Source organism: Oryx dammah, unplaced genomic scaffold, assembly GCF_014754425.2.
Source record: "Oryx dammah isolate SB20612 unplaced genomic scaffold, SCBI_Odam_1.1 HiC_scaffold_21, whole genome shotgun sequence".
NCBI classification, from domain to species: Eukaryota; Metazoa; Chordata; class Mammalia; order Artiodactyla; family Bovidae; genus Oryx; species Oryx dammah.
In genome coordinates this window covers 451,644-473,865 of record NW_024070205.1, presented here as the reverse complement: position 1 = coordinate 473,865, position 22,222 = coordinate 451,644, and the positions used below count along the sequence as shown (strand labels likewise).

Below are 22,222 nucleotides of genomic sequence, written 5' to 3'. Positions count from 1 at the left end.
CCCCACCTGGTCCAACACTGTCTACTGGTGGCTGCCTCCCCACCTGGTCCAACACTGTCTACTGGTGGCTGCCTCCCCACCTGGCCCAACACTGTCTACTGGTGGCTGCCTCCCCACCTGGCCCAACACTGTCTACTGATGGCTGCCTCCCTGCCTGGCCCAGCATTGTCTACTGATGGCTGCCTCCCTCCTTGCCTACCCCACTAGACAGCCAGGGGAGCTCCAGGAGGACCATGTGTCACACGGCACAGAGGTTTAATCTGCTCAAAGACTGATCAACGTCTAGCTGGGATACGAGAGCCGTTGAGACACAGTGGCGCCACTTTAGGGAGCTCACAGTTTGGAGGAGTAACAGTGAAAAAGCAAATACACCAGTGGGTGGTGAGAGCTCAGCAGGAAGGGGACAGAGCTGGCCCCTGCCCAGGGGACGAGGGACAGAAAGACTGACCCCAGAAGCAAATAGGCCCCCTGTGTGTGGAGGGGAGTGAGCTGTGGGACCCTCCTGGTAGCTCCAGGGGCGGGCGCCCACTGATGGCCTGAGGCCAGCAGGTAAGGGCTTGGTGTGGCAGGCCCACCCCTGCAGAGCCCTCAGGGGGCGGGGCCTTCCGCAGCCAAGCCTCGGTCCCTGCCTGAGCCTGCCCGCACCACCAGCAGTGTGTCCCTCAGGCAGGAAGGCTGGAGTCCAGCCCGAGGCCTTCCTCCTGTAGCCGTTGCTGCCCCCACACAGGACCTCCTAGCCAGGCTCGGCCATTAGCGTATGACCCACTTGCACGCTGGGCCCGAGGCCTTAGCACGTGGAGGACCCTGATCAGGAGGAGAGAGGGCCAGCCTGCCTCACCTCGCCCCCAGCCCAGGGCCCCCCGAGCCCAGGGCCCCCCACAATGTGGCCCACCCACCCTTGGGCGCCCGCTCACCATGTTTGCTCTTCTTGCCTTCCAGACACTCTCGGGACTCTTTGCTCAGCTTTCGGGGCCGGCCCCTTTTCCGCTTCCCGTGCTTGAGCTCCCCCTTCTTGTAGTCAGGAAAGCCATCTGGAGGGGTGGGGAGAAAGGTCAGGAGTGGGAGGGCTGGGGGCTGGGGGGCAGCCTCCCTCCAGGAAACCCTAGAGGAGAGCAGGGGAGGGGGGCACCCTCGGGGGCCAGGAGGCTCCCTCTGCTCACCCCCGGGAAAGAGCTTGCTGTCTGGGGCATCCAAGTCCACGTCACTTCCACCGGAGTCCGAGGCATGGGGGCTCTGAGACGCGCCAGTCCCTGGGGGGCAGGCCAGAGTGAGCCCCTAGCAGCCCAAGCACTGCCCAGCCAGGGCCCGTCCTCTCAGAAAGCCTGGGCGGTGGTGGCCCACAGAGATCAGGGCTCAGGACATCCGGGAGGGCGGCGGCGGGCAGACGCCTGAGGGAGGGCTCACCTGTGGTGGAGGCGTCGGAGCTGCCTGGGGAGGGCGCCCCCGCGCCAAAGCTGCCTGCGTAGGTGGGGCTGGCCTGCCTGCAGTCCTCGAGCATCTCCTGGGCGAAGGGGCTTCCCTGGTCTGAGGGGCAGGGATGAGTGGTCAGAGGGGGCCCTGGCTCTCCCAGCTGGGGGCAGTCAGGCTGGGGAAGGATGGAGGAGGGGCTCTCACCGAAGGGGCCTTGCTCCCCGAGAGGCTCCTGGAGGGCCAGGCTGTCCTTCTCCAGAAGCTCCATGATCCAGCTGAGCTCGTCAGGGAAGCTGGAAGCTGAGGATGAGGGGGTCAGAGCCCAGAGTCAGCTCCCTTCCCCTCCCCTCCCCGGGGCAACCAGCCCCCCTGCCGGGGTGGGGGTACTCACTGAGGTCCCAGAGCTGCGAGTAGAGCTGGTCCCCCAGGGGTCCGAACAGCAGACGCAGCTCCTCAGGTGCGCAGCGGCACAGGGCTGCTCCGTCCAGCTCGCAGCGCGAGAGGTCGATGGTGCCGGGGTCGCACCTGTGCTTCTCCGCCTGGTAGCTGACCCAGTCCAAGACCTGCGCTCTGGACCACAACTGGGGCTGTTCCCCCAGCCAGCTGGCCTTCTCTGCAAGGGGCCGGCACAGTCAAGGGTCAGCCCCCTCTGGCACCCGCTGGGGATTCCCGGGCCCCCCCCCCGACCAGGACAGGGGCAAGTGGTGGTGCTCACGGCACCCCGGCCAGCACCCCCCCAGGCAGGTACCCCCAAGCCCCAACACCCCAGCCTGCCCCCTGCCCGATCCTTCCCAGTCCCAGGCTCTCGCCCCAAATGTCCAGCCCCTCCTGAGACCCACCTGTGCCCTCTAGGGCCACCTGCGGGCTGCCCAGGGCCAGCACCAGGTCATCGGCCCCAAAGGTGGGCGCAGGGGGCACAGAGGCGAGAGTTGGGTCGTCCGAGCTGTACATGGTGCTGAAGTAGTTGCTGAAAACGTTGCTGATCTCACAAGTTGCAGCCATGGGGCTCCCTGGGAGCGGAGGAGGCTGGTGAGGCCGGCACCCTGCCTCACCCGCAGGTGATCCTGCTCCCACCAGGCCTGGGGCAGTTAGAGCCCCAAGGGCGGGAAGGTCAGCCTGTCTTGGGACAAGCTCTCCTCCAAAGAGGGTCCAAGGTCTCAGAGAGGGGTGAGAGCGTGTGGTGAGCAGGGCACCAGGCCGGGCTCCCTGCTCTGCCCACCTGGGTCTGCGGGTGGGACCGGCCATCACGGCCACTGCGTCCTTCCCTTGTTGTCAGGACACGGCCCGGCACTGCCGCTTGCGCAGATTCAGAACCGAGCTCCACTGCCCCTCCCCATCCCCCGGGCCAGGCGGGGGTCCTACCGTGGCAGCTGAGGGTGTGGCAGGCAGGCCAGGGGCTGCCGGCGGAGGAAATCCAGGGGAAGGGGCCCCACCAGGTAGCCAGGTAGCCAGGTAGCCAAGGCTCCAGCCGCGCTCCCAGCGCGCTCAGTAGGGGCGTTGGAGCTCCGCCCGCACCTGGGCCTTTATAGGCGCCCGCGGTAACCTGAGCTGGCGGCTCATTGGCCGAGGGGATTTCCTGGCCTTTAGACGGGGCTCCTGGCCCAGGTGATTTGCATACTTTGTGCCACTTGGCTGGGGTCCAAGCCGCCGGTGCTGGGAAGTCAGGCCTGGCTGGTTTAATGATTGTCAGGCCCGTCACCCGCGCCCTCTGGGGCAGCGGCCTGGGCGGGCGGCCCCGGGTGGGCATGTACCCTCTCTGCTCAGGAAATTCCTCAGGGGGGCCAGGCTGGGGCTGGGCAGAGGGCAGGGGAGGGGACGGGGGTCAGGGCTGGGTCAGGAAGGCTCCCTGCAGGTCTGAGGACCAGGGCAGGCAGGCAGGCAGGCAGGCAGGGAGGGGGCGGAGGTCTGGGGAAGACTCCGGACGCAGGGCCACACTCAGGGCTGCTGGATGGGCGGCCGCAGGACCCCAGCCACGGGCCCACCGCTGGCAGGAGGCTGGGGGCAAGGTCTCGGCACCCCCTGCCTTCCTGACGCCACCTGAGCCTCGGGGTTGCTGCAGCCGTGTCTGGGGGCCCTGGCGCTGTCAGGACCCCCCCACTGTGCCCGACAGAGCTGCCTCTGGGGCCACAGAGCGAGGGGCTAGACCCGTGCGGCCGTGTTTACCCCTCTGCATGGCCTGACCGGCATAGGCCTGCTGCCCTCTAGCGTCAGAGGCCCGGCTCCCTGGGCCCAGCTGGGTGCTCTTCAGGGAGCAGGCCCCATCTGACCCTCAGCAGGGCCCTCAAGGTGGCAGCTGGCGGCCCACAGACTCACCCGGGCCAGGGCGGCTGGGGAAGTGAGGCTGAGGTTTGAAGCCCCAGCTGGTGCTTCCCGCAGACGCCCTCGCCCTCCCTGTGGGCAAGGGACCCCTCCGACCCACGGCCCCTCCATAAGCTCATTCGTAACCACAAGGGCTGTCCCGAGACCACACAGGCCTGCGTGGGGGCAGCCAGGGGTCTCCTCCATTTCCCACCCTTGAAGACAAGGCTCTATGGGCCTAACAGCCCTGGGTCTCCTCCAGATCTTTTTTTAAAAGATGCGGCATCTGAGCACCCCTCGCCGCCCTCCTTGGTCAGCGCCAGGGCCGGGGCGGCCACCTGCTCAGTCTCCCGAGTGAGGACACCCCCGCCTTGCTTTAACCCCCAGTAGGACAGGCGCCCCTCTCCGGCACTGACGTCCCAGCCCCTGCCTCGGCCCAGATGTGGGGGGCCAGGCCAGACGTGGGGCGGGGGGTGCAGGGGAGAGCTCCCCAGCCCTCCAGGCAGCCTCCCCCACAGCCCGAGGCACGCCCTCTACCCCAGCCCTGGAATGTGGGCGAACCGGCTCCAGCCTCAGGACGGCTCACGCTCACGTGCTCCTGAGCCGGCCCTCCAGGGCAGCGGCTGTTGCGGCTGTGACCCAGGAGGGCCTTGGCCGAGGGCAGGCCTGCAGGGGCTGCGCGGGACGAGCGGGCAGACGCGCCTTCCCTCCAGGGTCAGCCTGTGAGAGTGGAGGAAGGCGGGGGCCAGGCCAGGGCCGTGGCAGGGGGTGATGCGGGGCAGGGCCCCCCAGACCCTCTCTGCCTGGACAGAGCCCAGCTCACCTCCAGGATGGGGCAGGGACGACACACGGACCCACCTCAAGCTCTGAGAGTAGACGGGACCCTGGCAGGGCGCAGTGGGGAGTGATAGCTCAGGGTGCCTGCTGTGCTGCTGAACTAGACCCCTGCTGAGGAAGGGCCTCAGGGTGCACAGAACCCCGGGGTCAGCACGGAACCAAGGCTGAGCGCCTGGACGCTGAGGGGGGCACAGGGGTCCTCAGGGTCCTCGGTGTCCACACGGAACCGAGGCTGAGCGCCTGGACGCTGACGTCCGGGGGCCACTGCAGTCCTCGCCTGTAACAACAGCTGGGGCAGCCGTGGTCCAGCCAAGGAGACAGTTTGCTGGATGGGGTGGGGGTCCTTCACGGGCCTCGCCGCCAGTACAGAGCCTGGATCTAGGAAGAGCCACTGGAGATATTTACGTGCTTCTCTGTGACCCTGCCCCCACCCCCGTCACCCTCACCCAGAGTTGCTAACTGCTTAGATCCCCACGTGGAAATCACTCAGAGCTTGGGGTGAAGTTCTGGGCAGACTCTGCTTCTGACCACACACTGAGATGAAGACCCGGGACCCGCGGGGGTAGAGAAAACACTCCAGGGCTCAGCCACCTGCAGTGTGTTACAGAGGGCAGGGCGAGGCCTGCAGAGGGCCTGCCCCCTCCGGGAGAGTGGCCACTGCTGACGTGGACACTCTTTCCGCAGAGCCCTGTGTAGCCCTGCTCCTCACAGCTCAGGGGCACCCCACCTCCAGCCCGGGCCCCTGAAGGACGGGGAGAACGTCCTGCCCTGACCTGCTCAGAACAGAGGAGGGCCTGGGAGAAGGAATTTCAGCCACCAAAACACCTTTCATTTAAAAATATTTATTAAAATAATGATTAAACCTGAAAAGAATCTCCAGAAATCAGCCCTTGGCACAGTATTTCAAGAATCAGCAAAAAAAAATTAAAGAATACAAAAAGAAAGAAGAAAGAAAACCCTTCCTGCTCTCCTGACCCCGGTGCGGCGGGGAGGCTTGCCACCCCCAGCCCAGGGAGCAGGGAGATCTCGGTCACAGGCTGGGTCCAGGCCGGCCCGTCAGAGCAGAAGCCCAGCATCGGGGTCGGGGAACAGGTGCCCTCGTGGGGCCTTGACCTGGAGCAGCTGCTTGCGCCGAGCCTGCAGAGACTGGGGCGGGAGCCTCTACCTGCCCAGGGGCTCCACGATCTGCTGGACGTAGTGGACCACGTTGCTGTGCAGCTGGGGAGCTGTGGCCGCAAAGGTCTCCTTGGCGAGGGTCTGGGCGGCCTCGCTGCCCGCCATCATGGCGTGGTACAGAGGGAGGGTGTACTTCTGCTTCCCCTGTGAGTGACGGTTTGCGCTCAGGGCCTGTCAGGGCCTGTCGGCCAGCTCAAGGGTCTGCAGCCCCAGCCCCTGCCCTGGGGCCCATCTGACAGCCCAGTGGGTCTGCGGCCCAGCCTCCTGTTGCCCCAGGGCCCGAAGGGATGTGGATTTCAGTGCTGGAAGGGGCGGGGGGCTTCCCAGGCACGAGGCTTCGTGTTCTGGAATCTTTTCAGAGGCCACAGACCCACACGGCTACGTCTCCACGGTCACCCTCCGGGATACGTCCACACTGGACAGAACCGAGTGGCGTGGGCACACAGGCCCCACACCTCAGAGCTCCAAGAGGTCAGAGCTCCGAGGCGGCAGCACACAGCCAGGACCACAGTGCCTAGCCCGCAAACGGGGCTCCAGAGGACCAGCCGCAGGCAAGAAGGAAGCCGCGCCCCCACATCCGCACGGGACGCTCACACACAGGATGCTGATTCCCGAGGCGGGGGGCTCAGGGGCTCGGGAGAGCCTGACCCAGCCTGGCCTGCGGCCCGGCTCCTGCCTTGCTCTGGAGTCTCAGGGAACGACCTCCCCAGCAGGCCGGATGGCCTCTGAACCCTCAGGCACACGCCTCCCCAGGCGGCCAGACCCTTTGTTCAGCTTCCCTCACTTCTAGCCGCTGGTCTCTCCCCCAGACCGGCCCGGCTGACGCATGACCCGTCTCGCCTCCCTCCCAGCGTCCCAGCTGAGCAGCCCCTCCCCTTGAGCCTCTCCAGCTGACCTGCACAGGTGCACAGGCCGGGCCGTCTCCTTGCACGGCGGCACTACGGCCTGCTCTCAGAACCTGCCAGGCCCTTTGCCCCAGAGAGGGCAGCCCGCAGGGCTCTGCCCGCCATGTGCCCGAGGGGGACAGGGAGTCAGGGGTACCCACCTGGCTGTGCAGGAATTCCTTCACTTTCCAGAAGTCCTCCTGGTGGTCGTTCTTGAGGACAATCTGGCCCCATCGCAGCCGCAGCTCCGCGTTCTGGGCGTTTGAGATCTTTGGGTACGTCTCTCCAAGTTTCTTCACGTTCCCTGGAGAAAAGAAACGGGTCTTGAAAGACTCTGCCAGCAGAGCCCCACGCCGAGGCGGCCACGTCTGCCCGCAGCTGGGCCCGACGCAGTCGCACCCTGGACGTGTGCTTGCCCCAACTCCACAGCTCTTCCAACCACGTTCCCTTGATGTCACACAGAGGAGGACGTCCCTGGTGGGCTAGTGCTTAAGACCCTGCGCTTCCAAAGCAGGGGGCCCAGCTTTTCCGAAGCAGGGGGCCCAGCTTCGACCCCTGCCTGGGGAAGTAGATCCCACATGCCACAACTCAAGAGTTCGAACGCTAAAACTAAGATCCAGAGCAGCCATAAAAGTAAATAAAATAAGCATTAAAGCGACTGTATCAGCGGGGCGGGAGGAAGGTTCAAGATGGACGGGACGCATGTATGCTTATGGCAGGTTCACGCTGATGTACCGCAGAAACAACACGATACTGTAAGCAACTATTCGCCAATGAAAGTTTTTAAAAAAATAAGATTAAATGTACACACTCATCAACCCGACCTCCTGCGGTCTTCCTCCCCAGACCAGAGCGTGTGCTCCAGACGCCCTGCCCACCACCCCTCGCACCAGCACCGGCTAGCCGGCATCATGCTCCAACCGCTTTTCTGGGGCAGAGCCCTTGGTACTATTTCTGGCTGAGCAGCAACGGGGCACTCATGCTGAAGGGCGGGGGTGGGGTGGGGCTGCACCCCACCCCGCCTACCGGCTGAGTGAGCCCCGGGGCTCACAGAGCAGCCAGGGGGATGGGAGGGCATCACAGCAAGGTAGACCGCCCTGCACGGCCGAGGACCCCGCGAGCCTCTGGCTTTCCTGCCCGGGAAGCGTGTGGACGCTCCACCCCATGCTGACCTGCACCTCCCACCCTACAGGCCCGCCATTTCTCACCGGGAGGGAGCGGCGACTTCTGCAGGATCTTATCCAGGAAGTACACCAGCTGGTAGGTCTTCCAGGCAGAGGTGGACACAGCATCGATGGCCCTTGGGTCCAGCTCCTCCGCCGCCCACAGCTGGGCTAGCTCCTCGGCCGGCCTCATGAGTGAGTCCCCGGGGGAGAGGTCCGGGAGGTAAGGCGGCCAGCCCGGGGTGTCCAACCAGTGATCAAACTCAAAGCCTGCTTGGCAGAAGAGAAGACCCCCTCAGAACTCCCTGGCAGTGCCGCAGCCAGCCCGCCCAGGCAGCTCCCAAGACCTCCCCCCTCCATCCGCCCCAAGTCCTCCCCCAACGCCGACACACTGCCCACAGGGCTACCTGCTCTGCAGGGTCCCAGCCCCCGTGACGCCTACAGCCCCAGCTGCCCCCCTTCCCACCTGAGCCTGTGCTGCGCAGAAATGAGCCCTCAGGACGACAAGGAGCACGGCCCACCCCCACGAGCAGAGCAGCTATGCTGACGCTCCTGGGCTCCGGGGTCCCACCCCCAGCAGCCAGGGGGGTCCTGCCCTCCCAGCCAGTGGGGGAGCTGGCTGGCTGGGGCCCAGCAAAGAACAGGGAGCAGGGGCAAACCTCAGGGCCACAGGCCACGCTCGCCCTCAGGAAGCAGGCCTCCCACCGGCTCCCCAGGCAGGGCAGCTGCTCCGGTCCTGCCCGGGGAGCCCCTTGGGCACCAGCGGCCTGGGCAGGGCTCAGGGTCAGACTGTGTGTCTCAGAGACAGGGAATCCAGGGGGCAGAGGGGAGCAGAAAGGCCGATCGGGGGAAAGGAAGCGGGGGTGGCGGAGGTCCTTCCATGGGGCCCTGGGGCCACCCCAAAGCGCCAGCCCCGGGGACACACTGGTCCCTCAGAGCGGAAAGCAGATCCCACCCTCCACGACCTCCTGGAAGCCTCTCCTCACCTGGGATGGAATCCACCCTCTGTTTCTTCAGCTCAGGGAAATAGTCCAGGAAGAAGTCCAGGAAGTCGTCAGCTAAGATGCTTTGGAACTTAAATTCGTCCACGTAGGCCTGTGAGGATGAAGGGGTGGCATGGTTAGCTGCCCAGAGCGCCGACAGCCCCTTCCGTGGGGTCCCCGAGGTTCCTCCGCCCCCACCGACCCCCTCACCTCGAGCTGATTACCTTGAGGAAGTCGTCAAACTGGTCCTGATCACCCACCAGGTGGGCCAGGTAGGAGACAAAGCAGAAGCCTTTCTCATAGGGGGTCTCGTTGTAAGTGTCATCCGGGTCGACCCCTGCAGAGAAAGCTCTGGATTTAGAGCTTCAGAGCAGCCGTGGAGAGACCAGCTCCTGCTCCCCAGGGCAGCGTGGCCAGGAGTGTTCCTGATCCTCCCCGACCTGTCTCCAGAGTCTCGAGAGGGAGGACAGGAGCAGCCCGGGGTTGCTGTGTTCATGGGGTCTTCCCAGCCCCATGGCCACGCTCCCGTGTGGCCGCCCACCAGAACAATGGGGGTTTCTGCAGGTGCTCTGCACCCAAGCTAACTAAGTGTCTGTCTACAGGGAGCTCTCCACTGGGGTCAGAGGCTTCAACTGCACAGAAAGGTTTCAATTAGTCACACGTGGAAATAACAATGTTAGGAAACAAAAACCCATGACCTCAGAGCAGTCACGGGCTTTCTGGGTCACGCCAAGGACAGGCGACCTCATTCTACAAACCCCAAGGGGCTGAGCTGACCAAGGACAGCGGGCGGCAAAGGGCCTCGAGAGTGACGGGGGCCTGGACAAGCAGGGCAACGCGGAGCCGCTCGGGACTGGCCGGAGCAGCTCGGAGGGACCGGGGTGCGCCGGCGGAGCCGCCAGGGCTCTGGCCCACAGCGGGGCGGGAGGGCCCTGACCTGGCTCGATCTTCACGCGCAGCTTGTTCAGTGGGTGGTCCTCGCCCGTGACATCCATGTGCTGCCGCAGCAGCGCCTGGCCAGTGGCGGCTTCCAAGCAGGTGTAGGCGGGCCCTGTGGGCAGAAGAGGGGCTGGCACCTCACGTGCGCCTCCCCAAGGTGCCCTGTGCGCCAGGGTGCTCCCCGGGGACCGCGGGCAGGGAGGCTGTGGCCGGCCGACCCCTTGGCCTCTCTCCCGCACGGCGTCCCTCTGACAGGGGCCTTCCGTGCAGCGTGATGGCGTCTGCAGAGCCGGGAGTCTGACCTTCCCATCTGACTGTTCGTATTGCCTAGGAGAAACTCTCAGCCAAGCCTTTCCTCGGGCCCCTGTCTCCTGGCAGGACGGTGGGCGCCAGGCACACTGTCCCGTGAGAAGCTCTGACCTGGGGCGGCAGCCTGCCCGCGTCAGGGCCCAGCACGCGGTGCTCAGGGAGCACTGCGGGGCTCCCAGCGGCTGAGACTGCCTGCTCCGTGCCCACTGATGAGAGAATAAACCTCTACAAACTTTCTGGGAGGCAGGAGACAATATGTGTTTAAAAAAAAAAAGGCCTTTAAAATGTTCAAGTCCTGACAAGCACGTTTCAAGGAATTTATTGAAATCATCTGAGATACACGTGAGCCTATGTAAAGATGTTTATCAGAATATTATTTTGTTGGAAAAATGAGGGACTTCCCTGGCAATTCAGTGGTTAAGAGTGTGCTTCAACTGCAAGGGGCGTGGGTTCAATTCTTGGTCGGGAACTTAGACCCTACATGCCCCTAGGTGTGGCCAAAACAGCAGCAACGACAACAACAAAATAAGATTTTTTTTGCTTAAATAAAAAAAAAAAGAAAATTACTGACCAACGTACAACTGGAGGCTGACGGAATAAATTATGAATTTATTTAAATTCTTCTGCATCCGTACAAGAAAATTTAATGACTCAGGAAAACGTTTAACTTTACTAGGCTAAGGGAAAAACGACAGGTCTAAAGCCATCTGGTCTGATGATTCACACACACACACACAGAACTATTAATACATCGGAAAGGGTATCCACCTATCATTTCCGAATGGTGGAATGACAGGTAAATATTTTGCTGTGTACTTTCCCATATACACCAAGATAGATTTTAATCACAGAAAGAATTAAAAAAACAAAAAGCACCTATACCCTGTGGGCTTTCAATAAAGAGATGGTGCTGGGAATTTCAAAAGCATGGCTGGGCGCAATCTGAGGGTCTGCCTTCAGTTGCTGAGTGGTGGCGAGCACACTCCCTACGCTCTCTGCCTTGTCAACTACGCATCAGAGGGGAAAACAGCGTCGTGCACAGCAGTGCAGGCGGTGAGCGAAGCACCCGGTCGAGGCTGGCACCGGGTGTCCAACAAAACGTGAAGGTGAGAGTGCCCTGACCAGGCTCTGGGAGCGTGACGCACACCTGGGTCACTGAGGCCTGGGGGGGGACACAGCGGCCTCACCCCGACGGGAGGCACGCCCAGCACCAGGCCCCCCCCCGGCCAACTGGACTGCCCAGGACTCCCTCAGCCCCCGGGCCCTGCTGGGGCGTGACCGCAGTGCGGCAGGAACAGTGACGAGTGCAACTGTCGTCAGCGGGCCTCCCCGGCCGTCCCGGGGCTCCCTGCACCGCCGCCCCCTGGACACCCCAGAGGGAGCCTGGCGGGCCCCGAACGGGGAGACAGGGCCCCGCAGCGACTCACCAAACAGAAGGGAGGAGATCCTCCTCTGGGCGTACATGGTGAAGCCTTCGTTCAGCCAGAATTCCCCCCAGGTGGCGCCGGTCACCAGGTTCCCAAACCAGCTGTGGGCAACCTCATGGATGATGACGTCGGCCAGGGAGCGGTCGCCGGCCAGAAGGCAGGGCGTGACGAAGGTCAGGCAGGGGTTCTCCATCCCCCCGAACGGGAAGGACGGGGGCATGAAGAGCACGTCGTACCTGCCGGGGAGGTGGGCAGTCACAGGGAGTGTGGCTCCCTCCCACCGCCAGGCGGGCCCCAGCACCCCGTCCCAGGGCCCCCTCTCCCAGCCCTTCCAGGGGGGACGAGACCAGCTCCCTCACAGCCAGCTTCCCAGGCGGGCCGGCAGGCCTGACGGGGCCTCTTGTTGGGGGGACCTCAAGTCTGAAGACGGCAAACAGAGAGCAGGGGTGCCCCCAGTGACGGGAAAGGCAAGTCAGCCACATCCGCACAGCGAATCCCACCTCCAACCCAGCACCTGCCTGCAGGCCGCTGTCCTGAAACGCCCACCCGGGGCCCGCCTCGGCCTCGGCCACGGCCACGGCGGGTCAGGCTGGCTGTCCTCTCCTCCCCACCCCTGCACCCCGGGGTGCGGGAACCGCAGACGTGAAGTCCCCGTGACACCTCACCTTCCCCACACGTAGGGTCCAAAGAGCTTCTCTCCCGTGGCCAAAAACTCCTCTATGACCCCGTCGTACTCCTCCCTGGCAGCATCGATGAGGCAGGGCTCAGCCCACACCCGGCTCCTGCAGGCAAGGGCGCAGAGAGGGTGGCCCAGGGGTCAGAGCCCGCGGGGTCAGCCGGCTTCCGCCTCCCAGGGAGCCAGCGAGCCCACGGGCAGGCGGCCCGGGCAGAGGCGAGGCCCACCCAGAGCCGGAGGGCCGGCCCCACCTGGGAGGGCCCCGGGGCTCCTGCAGGCAGCAGGCCTGCCCCCGCCCTGCGCCCCAGCTCCCCATCTGCCCGGTATCTGCAGAAACGACTGTTCTCGTCCTTTTCCTAACAGAGCCCGGCAGGAGGAAACCCCTAGAGGACGTCCCTCTCCTTCTCTGCTTTCCCGCAGCTGCGGGCTGACGTGCCTCCGGCCACCCACTGCCCTGTCCACCAGGAAGGGAGCCCTCGCCTCGCAGGCCCAGGGTGGCCCAGAGGTGGCGGGAAGCGGGGGCCAACAGGGCCCGCCCAGTGCTCCCTCTGACTGCAGGAGTGGAGGTACGTGGCGCCGGAGCCGCTGCTGAGCCCTGTCTGAGGCCTGGCGCCCGGCCAGGACCTCCAAGGCCGGCGGAACGAAGGACAGCATGGCCACCAGGAGAGCCTCGGCCCACTGCACCTCCTACTGCGGCACAAAGCGTCGGCGGGAAGCGTGGCCAGCAGGAGGACCCGGGCTCCCGGTCAGTTGCCCCTGAAGAGGGTGAACTCTTGATTCTCCTCCACTAAAGCCCCTCCCTTCACAGAGTCGGCCCAGGCCTGGGCCTCTGCATCCGCAGCAGACAGCGGAGAGCATCCTCGGGCCTCCTGGGAGGGAGACCGTGATGGCAAGGCGGGTGTTTCCAGGAGTTAAGTGCCAGAGAAGGCAGGGAGATTTGGTAGCGATAAGAAAGCGCACATTGTAGCTAGAAGGTGACCTCCCAAAACTGCCGCCTGAGCTCAGGGCCGTCCCTGCACGGGGCCAGGACACGGCAGGACAGGGTCTCGGCACAGGATGGGAGGGAGGAGGGGAAAGCACAGTCCTCCGACGCCCTTAGGCCGCGCCCTGTGCCGCAGAAAGGCCCGGACTCGGGGCAGGCCGACACCGCCTCAAGAGCCCCCCGAACAGGCCTGTGCGCTGGCCAGAGGGCCCCTTGCCTGGAGGCTGGTCCAGTCTTGCCTCCGGGCTCCCGGTCCCCTACCTGGGCCCAACTTCAGCCGAAACCAGATCTCCGATGGCCAAGGCTATGAGGTAGGAGGGGATCGGGTGACTCATCCGGAAGAAGAACTTATTGGAGCCTCGCTCCTCCCAGGTGTCAGCACTCATCACAGCAGTGAAGCCATCTGGGACCTGAGGACAGAGGACGCTGGCGAGGTCTCACCTGGACAGAGGCTACTTTCCATCAGCAACCTGCCCGGCAACGGCGGCGGCCTGCGGTCCACCTGACGTACAGAGGCTTCTAGAAACTAGGGCTCAACCGATGGGGTTTAGCACAGATAAAACTTCCGCAGGCGGAGGAGTTCTTCAGAGGGTCTGAAAGCATCCCCTGAAAGGTGACCTGATGAAGACGACCCTTCCAATCCCCAGGGCAGGGATGCACGGTCCCCTCACCTCGAGAAGAGCGGAGTATCTGCACTTCACGGCGGGAGTGTCGAAGCACGGGAAGAAGGCTCGGTTCAGGACGGCCTGGCCCTGGGTGTAGACGAATGGCTTCTTCCTTCCCGCCGTCTGCTCCGGAGCCAGCCAGCACACCTGTGGGGAGGGGCGCGCCGCTCAGAGCCAACAGCCCCGGGGCCCCAGGCAGGCGCTGCTGCGTGGGCTGCAGGGGACTTCCAGGAACATTCGAGACCCTCTGCCAGCCAGGCACGCTTAATCCCCCCGGAGTCCAGGCCACGGCCGGATGTCCACCTCCTGGGGCAGACACCACCAAAGGGTCACTCCTCATGTGTCCCTGCTGCTGCTAAGTCGCTTCAGTCGTGTCCGACTCTGTGCGACCCCATAGACAGCAGCCCTCCAGGCTCCCCCGTCCCTGGGATTCTCCAGGCAAGAACACTGGAGTGGGGTGCCATTTCCTTCTCCAATGCCTGAAAGTGAAAAGTGAAAGGGAAGTCGCTCAGTCGTGCCCGACTCTGTGCGACCCCCTGGGCTGCAGCCCAGCAGGCTCCCCCGCCCATGGCATTTCCCAGGCAGGAGCACTGCAGTGGGGTGCCAGGGCCTGCTCCACGTGTGTCCCGGGGCCTCAAGAATTCCCGAGCTGCCTCCAGCCCCCGGTGCTGCCTCCCTCCTGTGTCCTCCTCACTGTAGTAACTTCTCACCCAAACACAAACGCTGAAGAAGCTGTTCTTCACCTGGTGATAAAAGACACAGAAAAGCAGGCACTAACAGCAAGGAGTCTGGCCAATGGGTGTCCTCCGCTCCTGAGATTCACCCTTTCAGAGTAAGCGTGTTTGGGCTTCCCAGGTGGTGCCAGCGATAAAGAATCCACCTGCCGAAGCAGGAGAACCAACATGCTTTACATCACAGGCACTGGCTATGATTCCCACCCCGATATTCACTTTGCTTGTGTATTTACTCCTTGGCTGTCCCTGGTCTTAGCTGCAGCCTGTGGGACCATTTTAGTCACAGCGTGCAAGATCCAGTTCCCTGAGCAGGAATCGAACCCCAGCCCCCTGCACTGCGAATGCGGAGTCTTAGCCACTGGACCCCCAGGGACGTTCCCGGCTGTGATTCCTGAGTTGTCTTCTGTCTGCCCTTAATCGAGGGCACATCTGAGCCACTATTACAAACCCAAACTCTGCCCACAGCAGAGCTCACGTCTAACACGGATGCCAAGTGTGGCTGAGGGGCCCGCATCAGCAGCACACACCACAGAAAGGTCAGAAGACGGCTGAGGGGCCCCAGGAAGGTCTCACAGTGGAAGCAAAACCCACAGGCTGCACCCTCAACAGTGGGCAGGCTTTAAACAGCCGGAAGGAAGGGACATGATGTCCAGGAGGCCAGGCGGGGAACGTGGCTTCCGTGGAGCCGGGCAGCTGTGTGTGGTGAAGGGCTTAAACCGCAGAGGCGCTGAGACTGGTTTATGAGAGGCATAAGGGAGACACATTGGGAAGCGAGGTTTTCTTTGCATGTGTGCTCGTGTGTGTGTGTGTGTGTGTGTGTGTGCATGCGCAAACTGTAACAAGTCTCCATCCAGAGTCCAGTAAGACGGAAGTGGGGGCAGGGGAGAGAGAGACATCCTGCGCAGACCCCAACAAGCTCTGCTTCAGCCTGGTGACTAGAGGCCAGCATGGAGGCCGACATCCCTGCCCTCAATATGACGTTACAGAAGCGACACCTTATCTCTATGGACTTCCCTTCAACTTTGCTGGGAAACCGAAACTGCTCTAAGGAAAATAGTCTATGAAAAACAAGCAAACTTCGTAACCCCAATCTAATCATGAGAAAAAAAAAAAAGATAAATTCCAATAGAGGGGCACACCACTGCTCAGAACTCCCTAAGCCACCCAAACAGGAACATCTAAGGAAGCGTCACAGCTGAGAGGAGCCCACGGAGACGTGACAGAGGGACGCACACCTGGGTTTCTGGATGGGACCCTTGAAGACCTGAGGCTGCTGCACACCTGAAATTCACACTGTAAATCAAGTAGAATAAAAAAGAGAAAAATTCAAAAGACCCAACACCCTAGTAATACCTTGTACGTGAAAACTGCTCAATTAAATTATTTAAAATAAAAACTAAGGAAATCTGGAAAAACTATAGATTCCAGTTTATAACAGGGTATCAGTACTATGAACAAAGCTAGTGGAGGTGATGGAATTCCAGTTGAGCTATTTCAAATCCTGAAAGATGATGCTGTGAAAGTGCCAGCAAATTTGGAAAACTCAGCAGTGGCCACAGGACTGGAAAAGGTCAGTTTTCATTCCAATCCCAAAGAAAGGCAATGCCAAAGAATGCTCAAACTACTGCACAGTTGTACTCATCTCACACTCTAGTAAAGTACTGCTCAAAATTCTCCAAGCCAGGCTTCAGCAATACGTGAACCGTGAACTTCCTGATGTTCAAGCTAGTTTCAGAAAAGGCAGAGGAACCGGAGATCAAATTGCCAACATCTACTGGATCATGGAAAAAGCAAGAGAGTTCCAGAAAAACATCGATTTCTGCTTTATTGACTATGCCAAAGCCTTTGACTGTGTGGACCACAAGAAACTGTGGAAAATTCTGAAAGAGATGGGCATACCAGACCATCTGACCTGCCTCTTGAGAAACCTGTATGCAGGTCAGAAAGCACCAGTTAGAACTGGACATGGAACAACAGACTGGTTTCAAATAGGAAAAGGAGTATGTCAAGGCTGTATATTGTCACCCTGCTTATTTAACTTATATGCAGGGTACATCATGAGAAATGCTAGACTGGAAGAAACACAAGCTGGAATCAAGATTGCCGGGAGAAATATCAATAACCTCAGATATGCAGATGACACCACCCTTATGGCAGAAAGTGAAGAGGAGCTAAAAAGCCTCTTGAGGAAAGTGAAAGAGGAGAGTGAAAATGTTGGCTTAAAGCTCAACATTCAGAAAATGAAGATCATGGCATCTGGTCCCATCACTTCATGGGAAATAGATGGGGAAACAGTGGAAATGGTGTCAGACTTTATTTTGGGGGGCTCCAAAATCACTGCAGATGGTGATTGCAGCCATGAAATTAAAAGACGCTTACTCCTTGGAAGGAAAGTTATGATCAACCTAGACAGCATCTTCAAAAGCAGAGACATTACTTTGCCGACTAAGGTCCGTCTAGTCAAGGCTATGGTGTTTCCTGTGGTCATGTATGGATGTGAGAGTTGGACTGTGAAGAAGGCTGAGCGCCGAAGAATTGATGCTTTTGAACTGTGGTGTTGGAGAAGACTCTTGAGAGTCCCTTGGATTGCAAGGAGATCCAACCAGTCCATTCTGAAGGAGGTCAACCCTGGGATTTCTTTGGAAGGAATGATGCTAAAGCTGAAACTCCAGTACTCTGGCCACCTCATGCAAAGAGCTGACTCATTGGAAAAGACTCTGATGCTGGGAGGATCCTCTGATGACCCAGGATGAGATGGCTGGATGGCATCACGGACTCGATGGACGTGAGTCTGAGTGAACTCCAGGAGATGGTGATGGACGTGGAGGCCTGGCGTGCTGCAATTCATGGGGTCGCAAAGAGTCGGACACGGCTGAGCGACTGAACTGAACTGAACTTAACTGGCTCATTAATTATAACAAGTGTATCCCACTTGTAAGCCAGTAATAAGGGGGATGGTGGGGTGTGTGTGTGTGTGTGTGTGTGGTGTGTGTGGTGTGTGTGTGTGTGTGTGTGTGTGTGTGGTGTGTGTGTGTGTGTGGTGTGTTGGGAGTTTACGGAAACTGTCCTATATGCTCATTTTTCCTGGTAATCCAAACAGTGAAAAAAAAAAAAATCCTACTAATGGAAACAAGTATAATGGGTTGGCAGTCAGAGGTACTAGGCACCGTGTGAGGACTTATATAAAGACAACTGCTGTCAGGCTCAGCTCTGTAAACGATGACTCTCATCCCTTCAACCACAATCCCTTATTCATCCTCTTTGCTTGAGTTTTGCTTGTTTTTGTTTTAATGACATGAAGAGAAGAGAATGAAGGGGGCTGGCAGGACACACAGCAGAATCAAATCCAGGAGAGGCCGTGGCCCACAGTGACCAAGGTGAGCCCCCCCCGGGGAGAGCGGAACAGGGACTGTGCCCAGTGGGGACCTCCACGGGGCAAAGGACAGCTCTCCGGGGAGCATGGGTGTCTGCCTTCCAGTCTTAAATGAAAACTGTTTAATTGTGAAATTCAACTTCAGGTGCCACTTTTGGTAGGCAAGCCCAGGAGGCCTAATTTTTTCAATTATTGTACTTAATTTCTGCCCCCAACCGGGAACCAGAGTGTAACAGAGCAACCGAACACGTTTCCTTGTGTTCCATGTCTTCCTGCACAGCAAGTTACCAGCAGAGGCCGGGGTGTTTCCTTTGCCTTAGAGGTCAGTCCACATTGCTCTGGACTTGAGTTTTTCAAACAAGTTCTATCTTAAGGTTCATGGGCATCCCTAACGGTGAAAGATGGAGACAGAGATGCCCCTGGAGCCAGTCCTAAGAGCAAAATGGGAAGGGACACCAGAAGAGCAGGCTTCCCACCAGAGAAAGGGCTGCGATTCTCACAGAGGGGCCCACAAGATGCTCTTTCCAACTGCTACACTTGCCCCACCTCCCCCACCCCGGTTTAGAATTTAAGAGTCAACAGTGAGAAAGCCAATTATTACAGAGCCTGCTGCTGCTGCTGCTGCTGCTAAGTTGCTTCAGTCGTGTCCGACTCCCATCAGGCTCCCCCATCCCTGGGATTCTCCAGGCAAGAACACTGGAGTGGGTTGCCATTTCCTTCTCCAATGCATGAAAGTGAAAAGTGAAAGTGAAATTGCTCAGTCGTGTCTGACTCTTAGCGACCCCATGGACTGCGGCCCACCAGTCACAAAGCCTGGTCCACTCTAATTCTGGTTCTCACTTTTACTCAAATTCTTTTGTTCATCACATCCAGGAGGAAACAATAAACAGTAAGTGCCCAGTCTCGGAGCTGTTCCAGCCCCGGGCACTAGACGGGCACCTGCAACAAAGGGCTGAGTCAGCAGCGCGTAACGAGCCGGCATCTTCAGGGCTGCCCCCGAGCAGAGCACCACCAGGGCCCAGCCCAGGCTGGGCGCACCGACAGCCCTAAACTCAGCTCGGGAACCGTCTGCTCTCCAGCCTGGAGGACGCAGGGGGCTAGAGACGGCGGGGAGGGGGCGGAGACATCTGGCTGAAGACCAACAGGACCAGAGGCGAGGGGTGGGGAGTCACCTGGCCGAGGAGGGGCGAGGGGCGGGGAGGCGGTGGAGGCGCGCCCGCACGAGGAGACTCGGGGGCTGCGGGTACTCACCCCGGGTCCCTCGCCGACGCGGTAGGTGATCCGCACCTGCAGGCGCTCGCCTGCGGCGCAGGGCTGCGGGAAGCGCAAGCACAGGGCCTGGCCGTAGTGCGAGAACGGCTGCATGCACACCGGCACCGGCTCGGGCTCCGGCTCGGGCCGCCCCCGCCGCAGGGCCGCCGCTGTCACGTCTACGCACGGGTGCGAGTCCAGCCGCAGCTCCGCGGCGCCGCCGGGCGCCCGGCAGCGCAAGTCCAGCACCGCCGAGCCGCTCAGCCCGCGGCTGCCCGGGCCCGGCCCCGGAGGCCCGAACTCGGCCCTCAGGTGCAAGTGCAGGTGCAGCAGCTCGAAGGAGCGGAAGCTGGAGGCCGACGCCACGTCCTCGGCCTGCGCCGCGCGCAGCGCCCGCCCACCGGCCTCAGGCTCGCCGGCCGCCATGGCCCCGCGCCGCTGCTGCTGCCGGTCCGCCGCGGACCCCGCCCCTGCAGGTCTGGCCCCGGGAGCCTTTGCCGCGCACCCGGGAAGACCACGCCCCGGAACCGAGCATGGCCACGCCCCATCGCCGGCCGAGGCCCGGTGCCTGCCGCTCGAGCCCCGGAAGGCCCCGCCCCGAGCAGACCACGCCCCCTGCAGGCTGGCCCCGCCCCGCAGCCGGTCTGGCCCCGGCCGCCTTTGCCGCGCAACCGGGAAGGCCCCGCCCCCGAGCAGACCACGCCCCCTGCAGGCTGGCTCCGCCCCCCGCAGCTCTGGCCCCGGTCGCCTTTGCCGCGCACCCGGGGAGGCCCCGCCCCGAGCAGACCACGCCCCCTGCAGGCTGGCCCCGGTCGCCTTTGCCGCGCACCCGGGAAGGCCCCGCCCCCGAGCAGACCACGCCCTTCCCCTGACCCTGCCCCACTCCCAGCTCTTCACCCTCGCCGAAGGACCTTGGACAGGCCGCCGAGCGCCAGTTTGATCCACCTCTGCCCGAATTCATCTCGCTGGGATGGCCCCAGTCCCTGCGCTGAGGTTGCCCGTGTCCTCGTCCACCGGGCAAGCAGCACTGAGCCCGGGGGTCGGGTTTGAGCTCACAAGCTCTGCAGCAAACCTTCCCCAAGAAAGGGGACTCTTTCTGGCCCCTCTGTGCAGTGCTGATCTCTCGAGCCGTGGTAACTCAATCGGGGCTCCAGCCTGTGGCCCTCCGTCCTTCCGACAAGGCGCGGGGACCAGCACGGCAGCTGTGAGGCTGGGCGGCTGGTGGGCCGCGTGTCCCCCCTCCTGTGTGGGAGAGCTCGCTGCGTCGGTGACCCTCCCAGGAGCCCAGCTGTGACTAGGAGCCGCTCATCAGCTGTGCTGGAAACTAACCCAAGTCGTGTCCGACTCTTTGCGACCTCATGGCCTGTAGCCCGTCAAGCTACAGGATTCTTCAGGCAAGAACCCTGGAGTGGGTTGCCGTGCCCTCTTTGAAGGAATCTTCCCGACCCAGAGATGGGACCCGTCTCTTACTTCTGCATTGGTGGGGGGTTCCTTTTGGTGGTGGTGGTGGTTTTGGTGGTTTAGTCACTAAGCGTGCCGGACCCTTGCGACCCCATTAACTGTACCTCGCCAGGCTCCTCCGTTCATGGCCTTTTCCAGGCAAGAATACTGGAGTGGGTTGTCATTTCTTCCTCCAGGGGATCTTCCCGATTAGGAAATGAAATTTTAAGAGACAATGTAGGGAGTTTCCCATAAAGGAAAGAGCATCCTGGTTTGTGCCTCCTAGTTTTACAGCATTAAATGCATCTTATTTTCTGACATGCTTATGGTAAATATTTTTAAATTCCATATAAGGTCAAAGTTAGTTTTCTTCCTTTTTTTCTCTTTCTTTTCTTTTCTAACTTACTGGCTAGTGAAATCCAAAAAACTTCAGAAAACCACTCTTCTGTGGCACTGAGGGCAGCCATGCAGTACATCTACCCTCAACTTACTCATTCCATTATACAGTGCATTTTTGTTGAGCACCTGCATATGCCAGCCTCTGTATAAACTAGGGTCCTGCATGCTGCATGAGGCAACCAAAGTATTTTTTTTCTTAATAAATGTATGCAAGAGGGTAAAAAAAAAAGAGGGTGACTGACATTGAAGCTCCTTGGATTATTAGGAGGAGAGTAGATTTAGGGATAAATAAGATTTTTTTTTTCCTTTTTTGGCTGCAGTGCATGGCATGTAGGGATCTTAAAGTTCACTGACCAGGGATCACACCTGTGCCCCCTGCATTAGAAGCTCAGTGTCTTAACTGCTGGACTATCAGAGAAGTCCTGAGATTTCTTTCTCAGGTATACCACCTAGAGACTATAGAATTGGTGTAACTCACAAGCCAACAGGAGAACATGCAGAGGTGAAAGTGCTGTCAGTCACTCAGGCGTGTCCGACTCTCTGCGGCCCCACCAGGCTCCTCGTCCACGGGGTTTCCCAGGCAAGAGCCGACTCTCTGCAGCCCCACGGACCGCAGCCCACCAGGGTCCCCCATCCACGGGATTCCCCAGGCAAGAGCCGACTCTCTGTGGCCCCAAGGACCACAGCCCACCAGGCTCCCCCATCCACGGGATTCCCCAGGCAAGAGTACTGGAGTGGGTCGCCATTTCCTTCTCCAGGGGATCTTTCTGACCCAGAATCAAACCTGGGTCTCCTGCACTGCAGGCAGATTTTTTACCATCTGAGCCACCAGGGAAGCAAGAGGAGAAAAAGAAGCTGGACGGGCTGGTAGTCGCCCCAGGCTGGGTGAAGCAGAAGCTTGGGATGGGGCAGAGTTCCTAAACACCCAGGTGTGGATCACGTATCAGGGTTCTAATAGTATAAGAGCATACTATAGGAGATGTGCCTAATAGTATAGCCTTGAAATGCAGGAAGCAGAGGTTAACAGACGTACAAGGGAAGATGGGCAAATCCGCCAGTGAGACACTTACGTACGTTGCCCAGGAATTAACAGTTCAGGCAAAAGTCACGCCGACATAAAAGGTCTGTACAGAAACCTCACAGTCTTGGGACTTCCCGGGTGGTCCAGTGGTTAAGAACCCACCTTCCAAAGCAGGGTTTGATCAAAGCACGTTTGATCCCTGTCTGGGGAACTAGGACCCCACAGGCCACAGGACAACCAGGCCTGCATGCCGTA

General features: G+C 60.7%; 2 protein-coding genes across 2 annotated transcripts in view; both read right to left on the bottom strand.

Annotated features, from left to right (window-relative positions):
• Positions 1-2,940, bottom strand: part of ELF3 (E74 like ETS transcription factor 3) — a 5,098-nt gene extending 2,158 nt beyond the window's left edge. The window contains exons 1-7 of the mRNA XM_040263196.1: positions 2,773-2,940; positions 2,250-2,420; positions 1,802-2,023; positions 1,615-1,710; positions 1,405-1,524; positions 1,161-1,250; positions 915-1,031 (exon numbers count right to left, since the gene is read on the bottom strand). Of these exons, the coding sequence (XP_040119130.1) occupies positions 915-1,031; positions 1,161-1,250; positions 1,405-1,524; positions 1,615-1,710; positions 1,802-2,023; positions 2,250-2,412 (808 nt within the window). The 5' untranslated portion in view covers positions 2,413-2,420; positions 2,773-2,940. The remainder of the gene's footprint in view (positions 1-914; positions 1,032-1,160; positions 1,251-1,404; positions 1,525-1,614; positions 1,711-1,801; positions 2,024-2,249; positions 2,421-2,772) is intronic.
• A 2,431-nt stretch (positions 2,941-5,371) lies between these two features.
• LOC120880081 (arginyl aminopeptidase) lies at positions 5,372-19,558 on the bottom strand. The gene is made up of 11 exons (XM_040263195.1): positions 19,108-19,558; positions 13,756-13,896; positions 13,346-13,494; positions 12,092-12,208; positions 11,427-11,662; positions 9,689-9,802; positions 8,976-9,088; positions 8,755-8,863; positions 7,814-8,038; positions 6,767-6,909; positions 5,372-5,865 (listed from the first exon to the last, which is right to left on the bottom strand). The coding sequence occupies exons 1-11, from the start codon at positions 19,531-19,533 to the stop codon at positions 5,707-5,709; spliced, it is 1,932 nt and encodes a 643-aa protein (XP_040119129.1). The 5' UTR covers positions 19,534-19,558; the 3' UTR covers positions 5,372-5,706.
• Between the last annotated feature and the right edge of the window lie 2,664 nt (positions 19,559-22,222).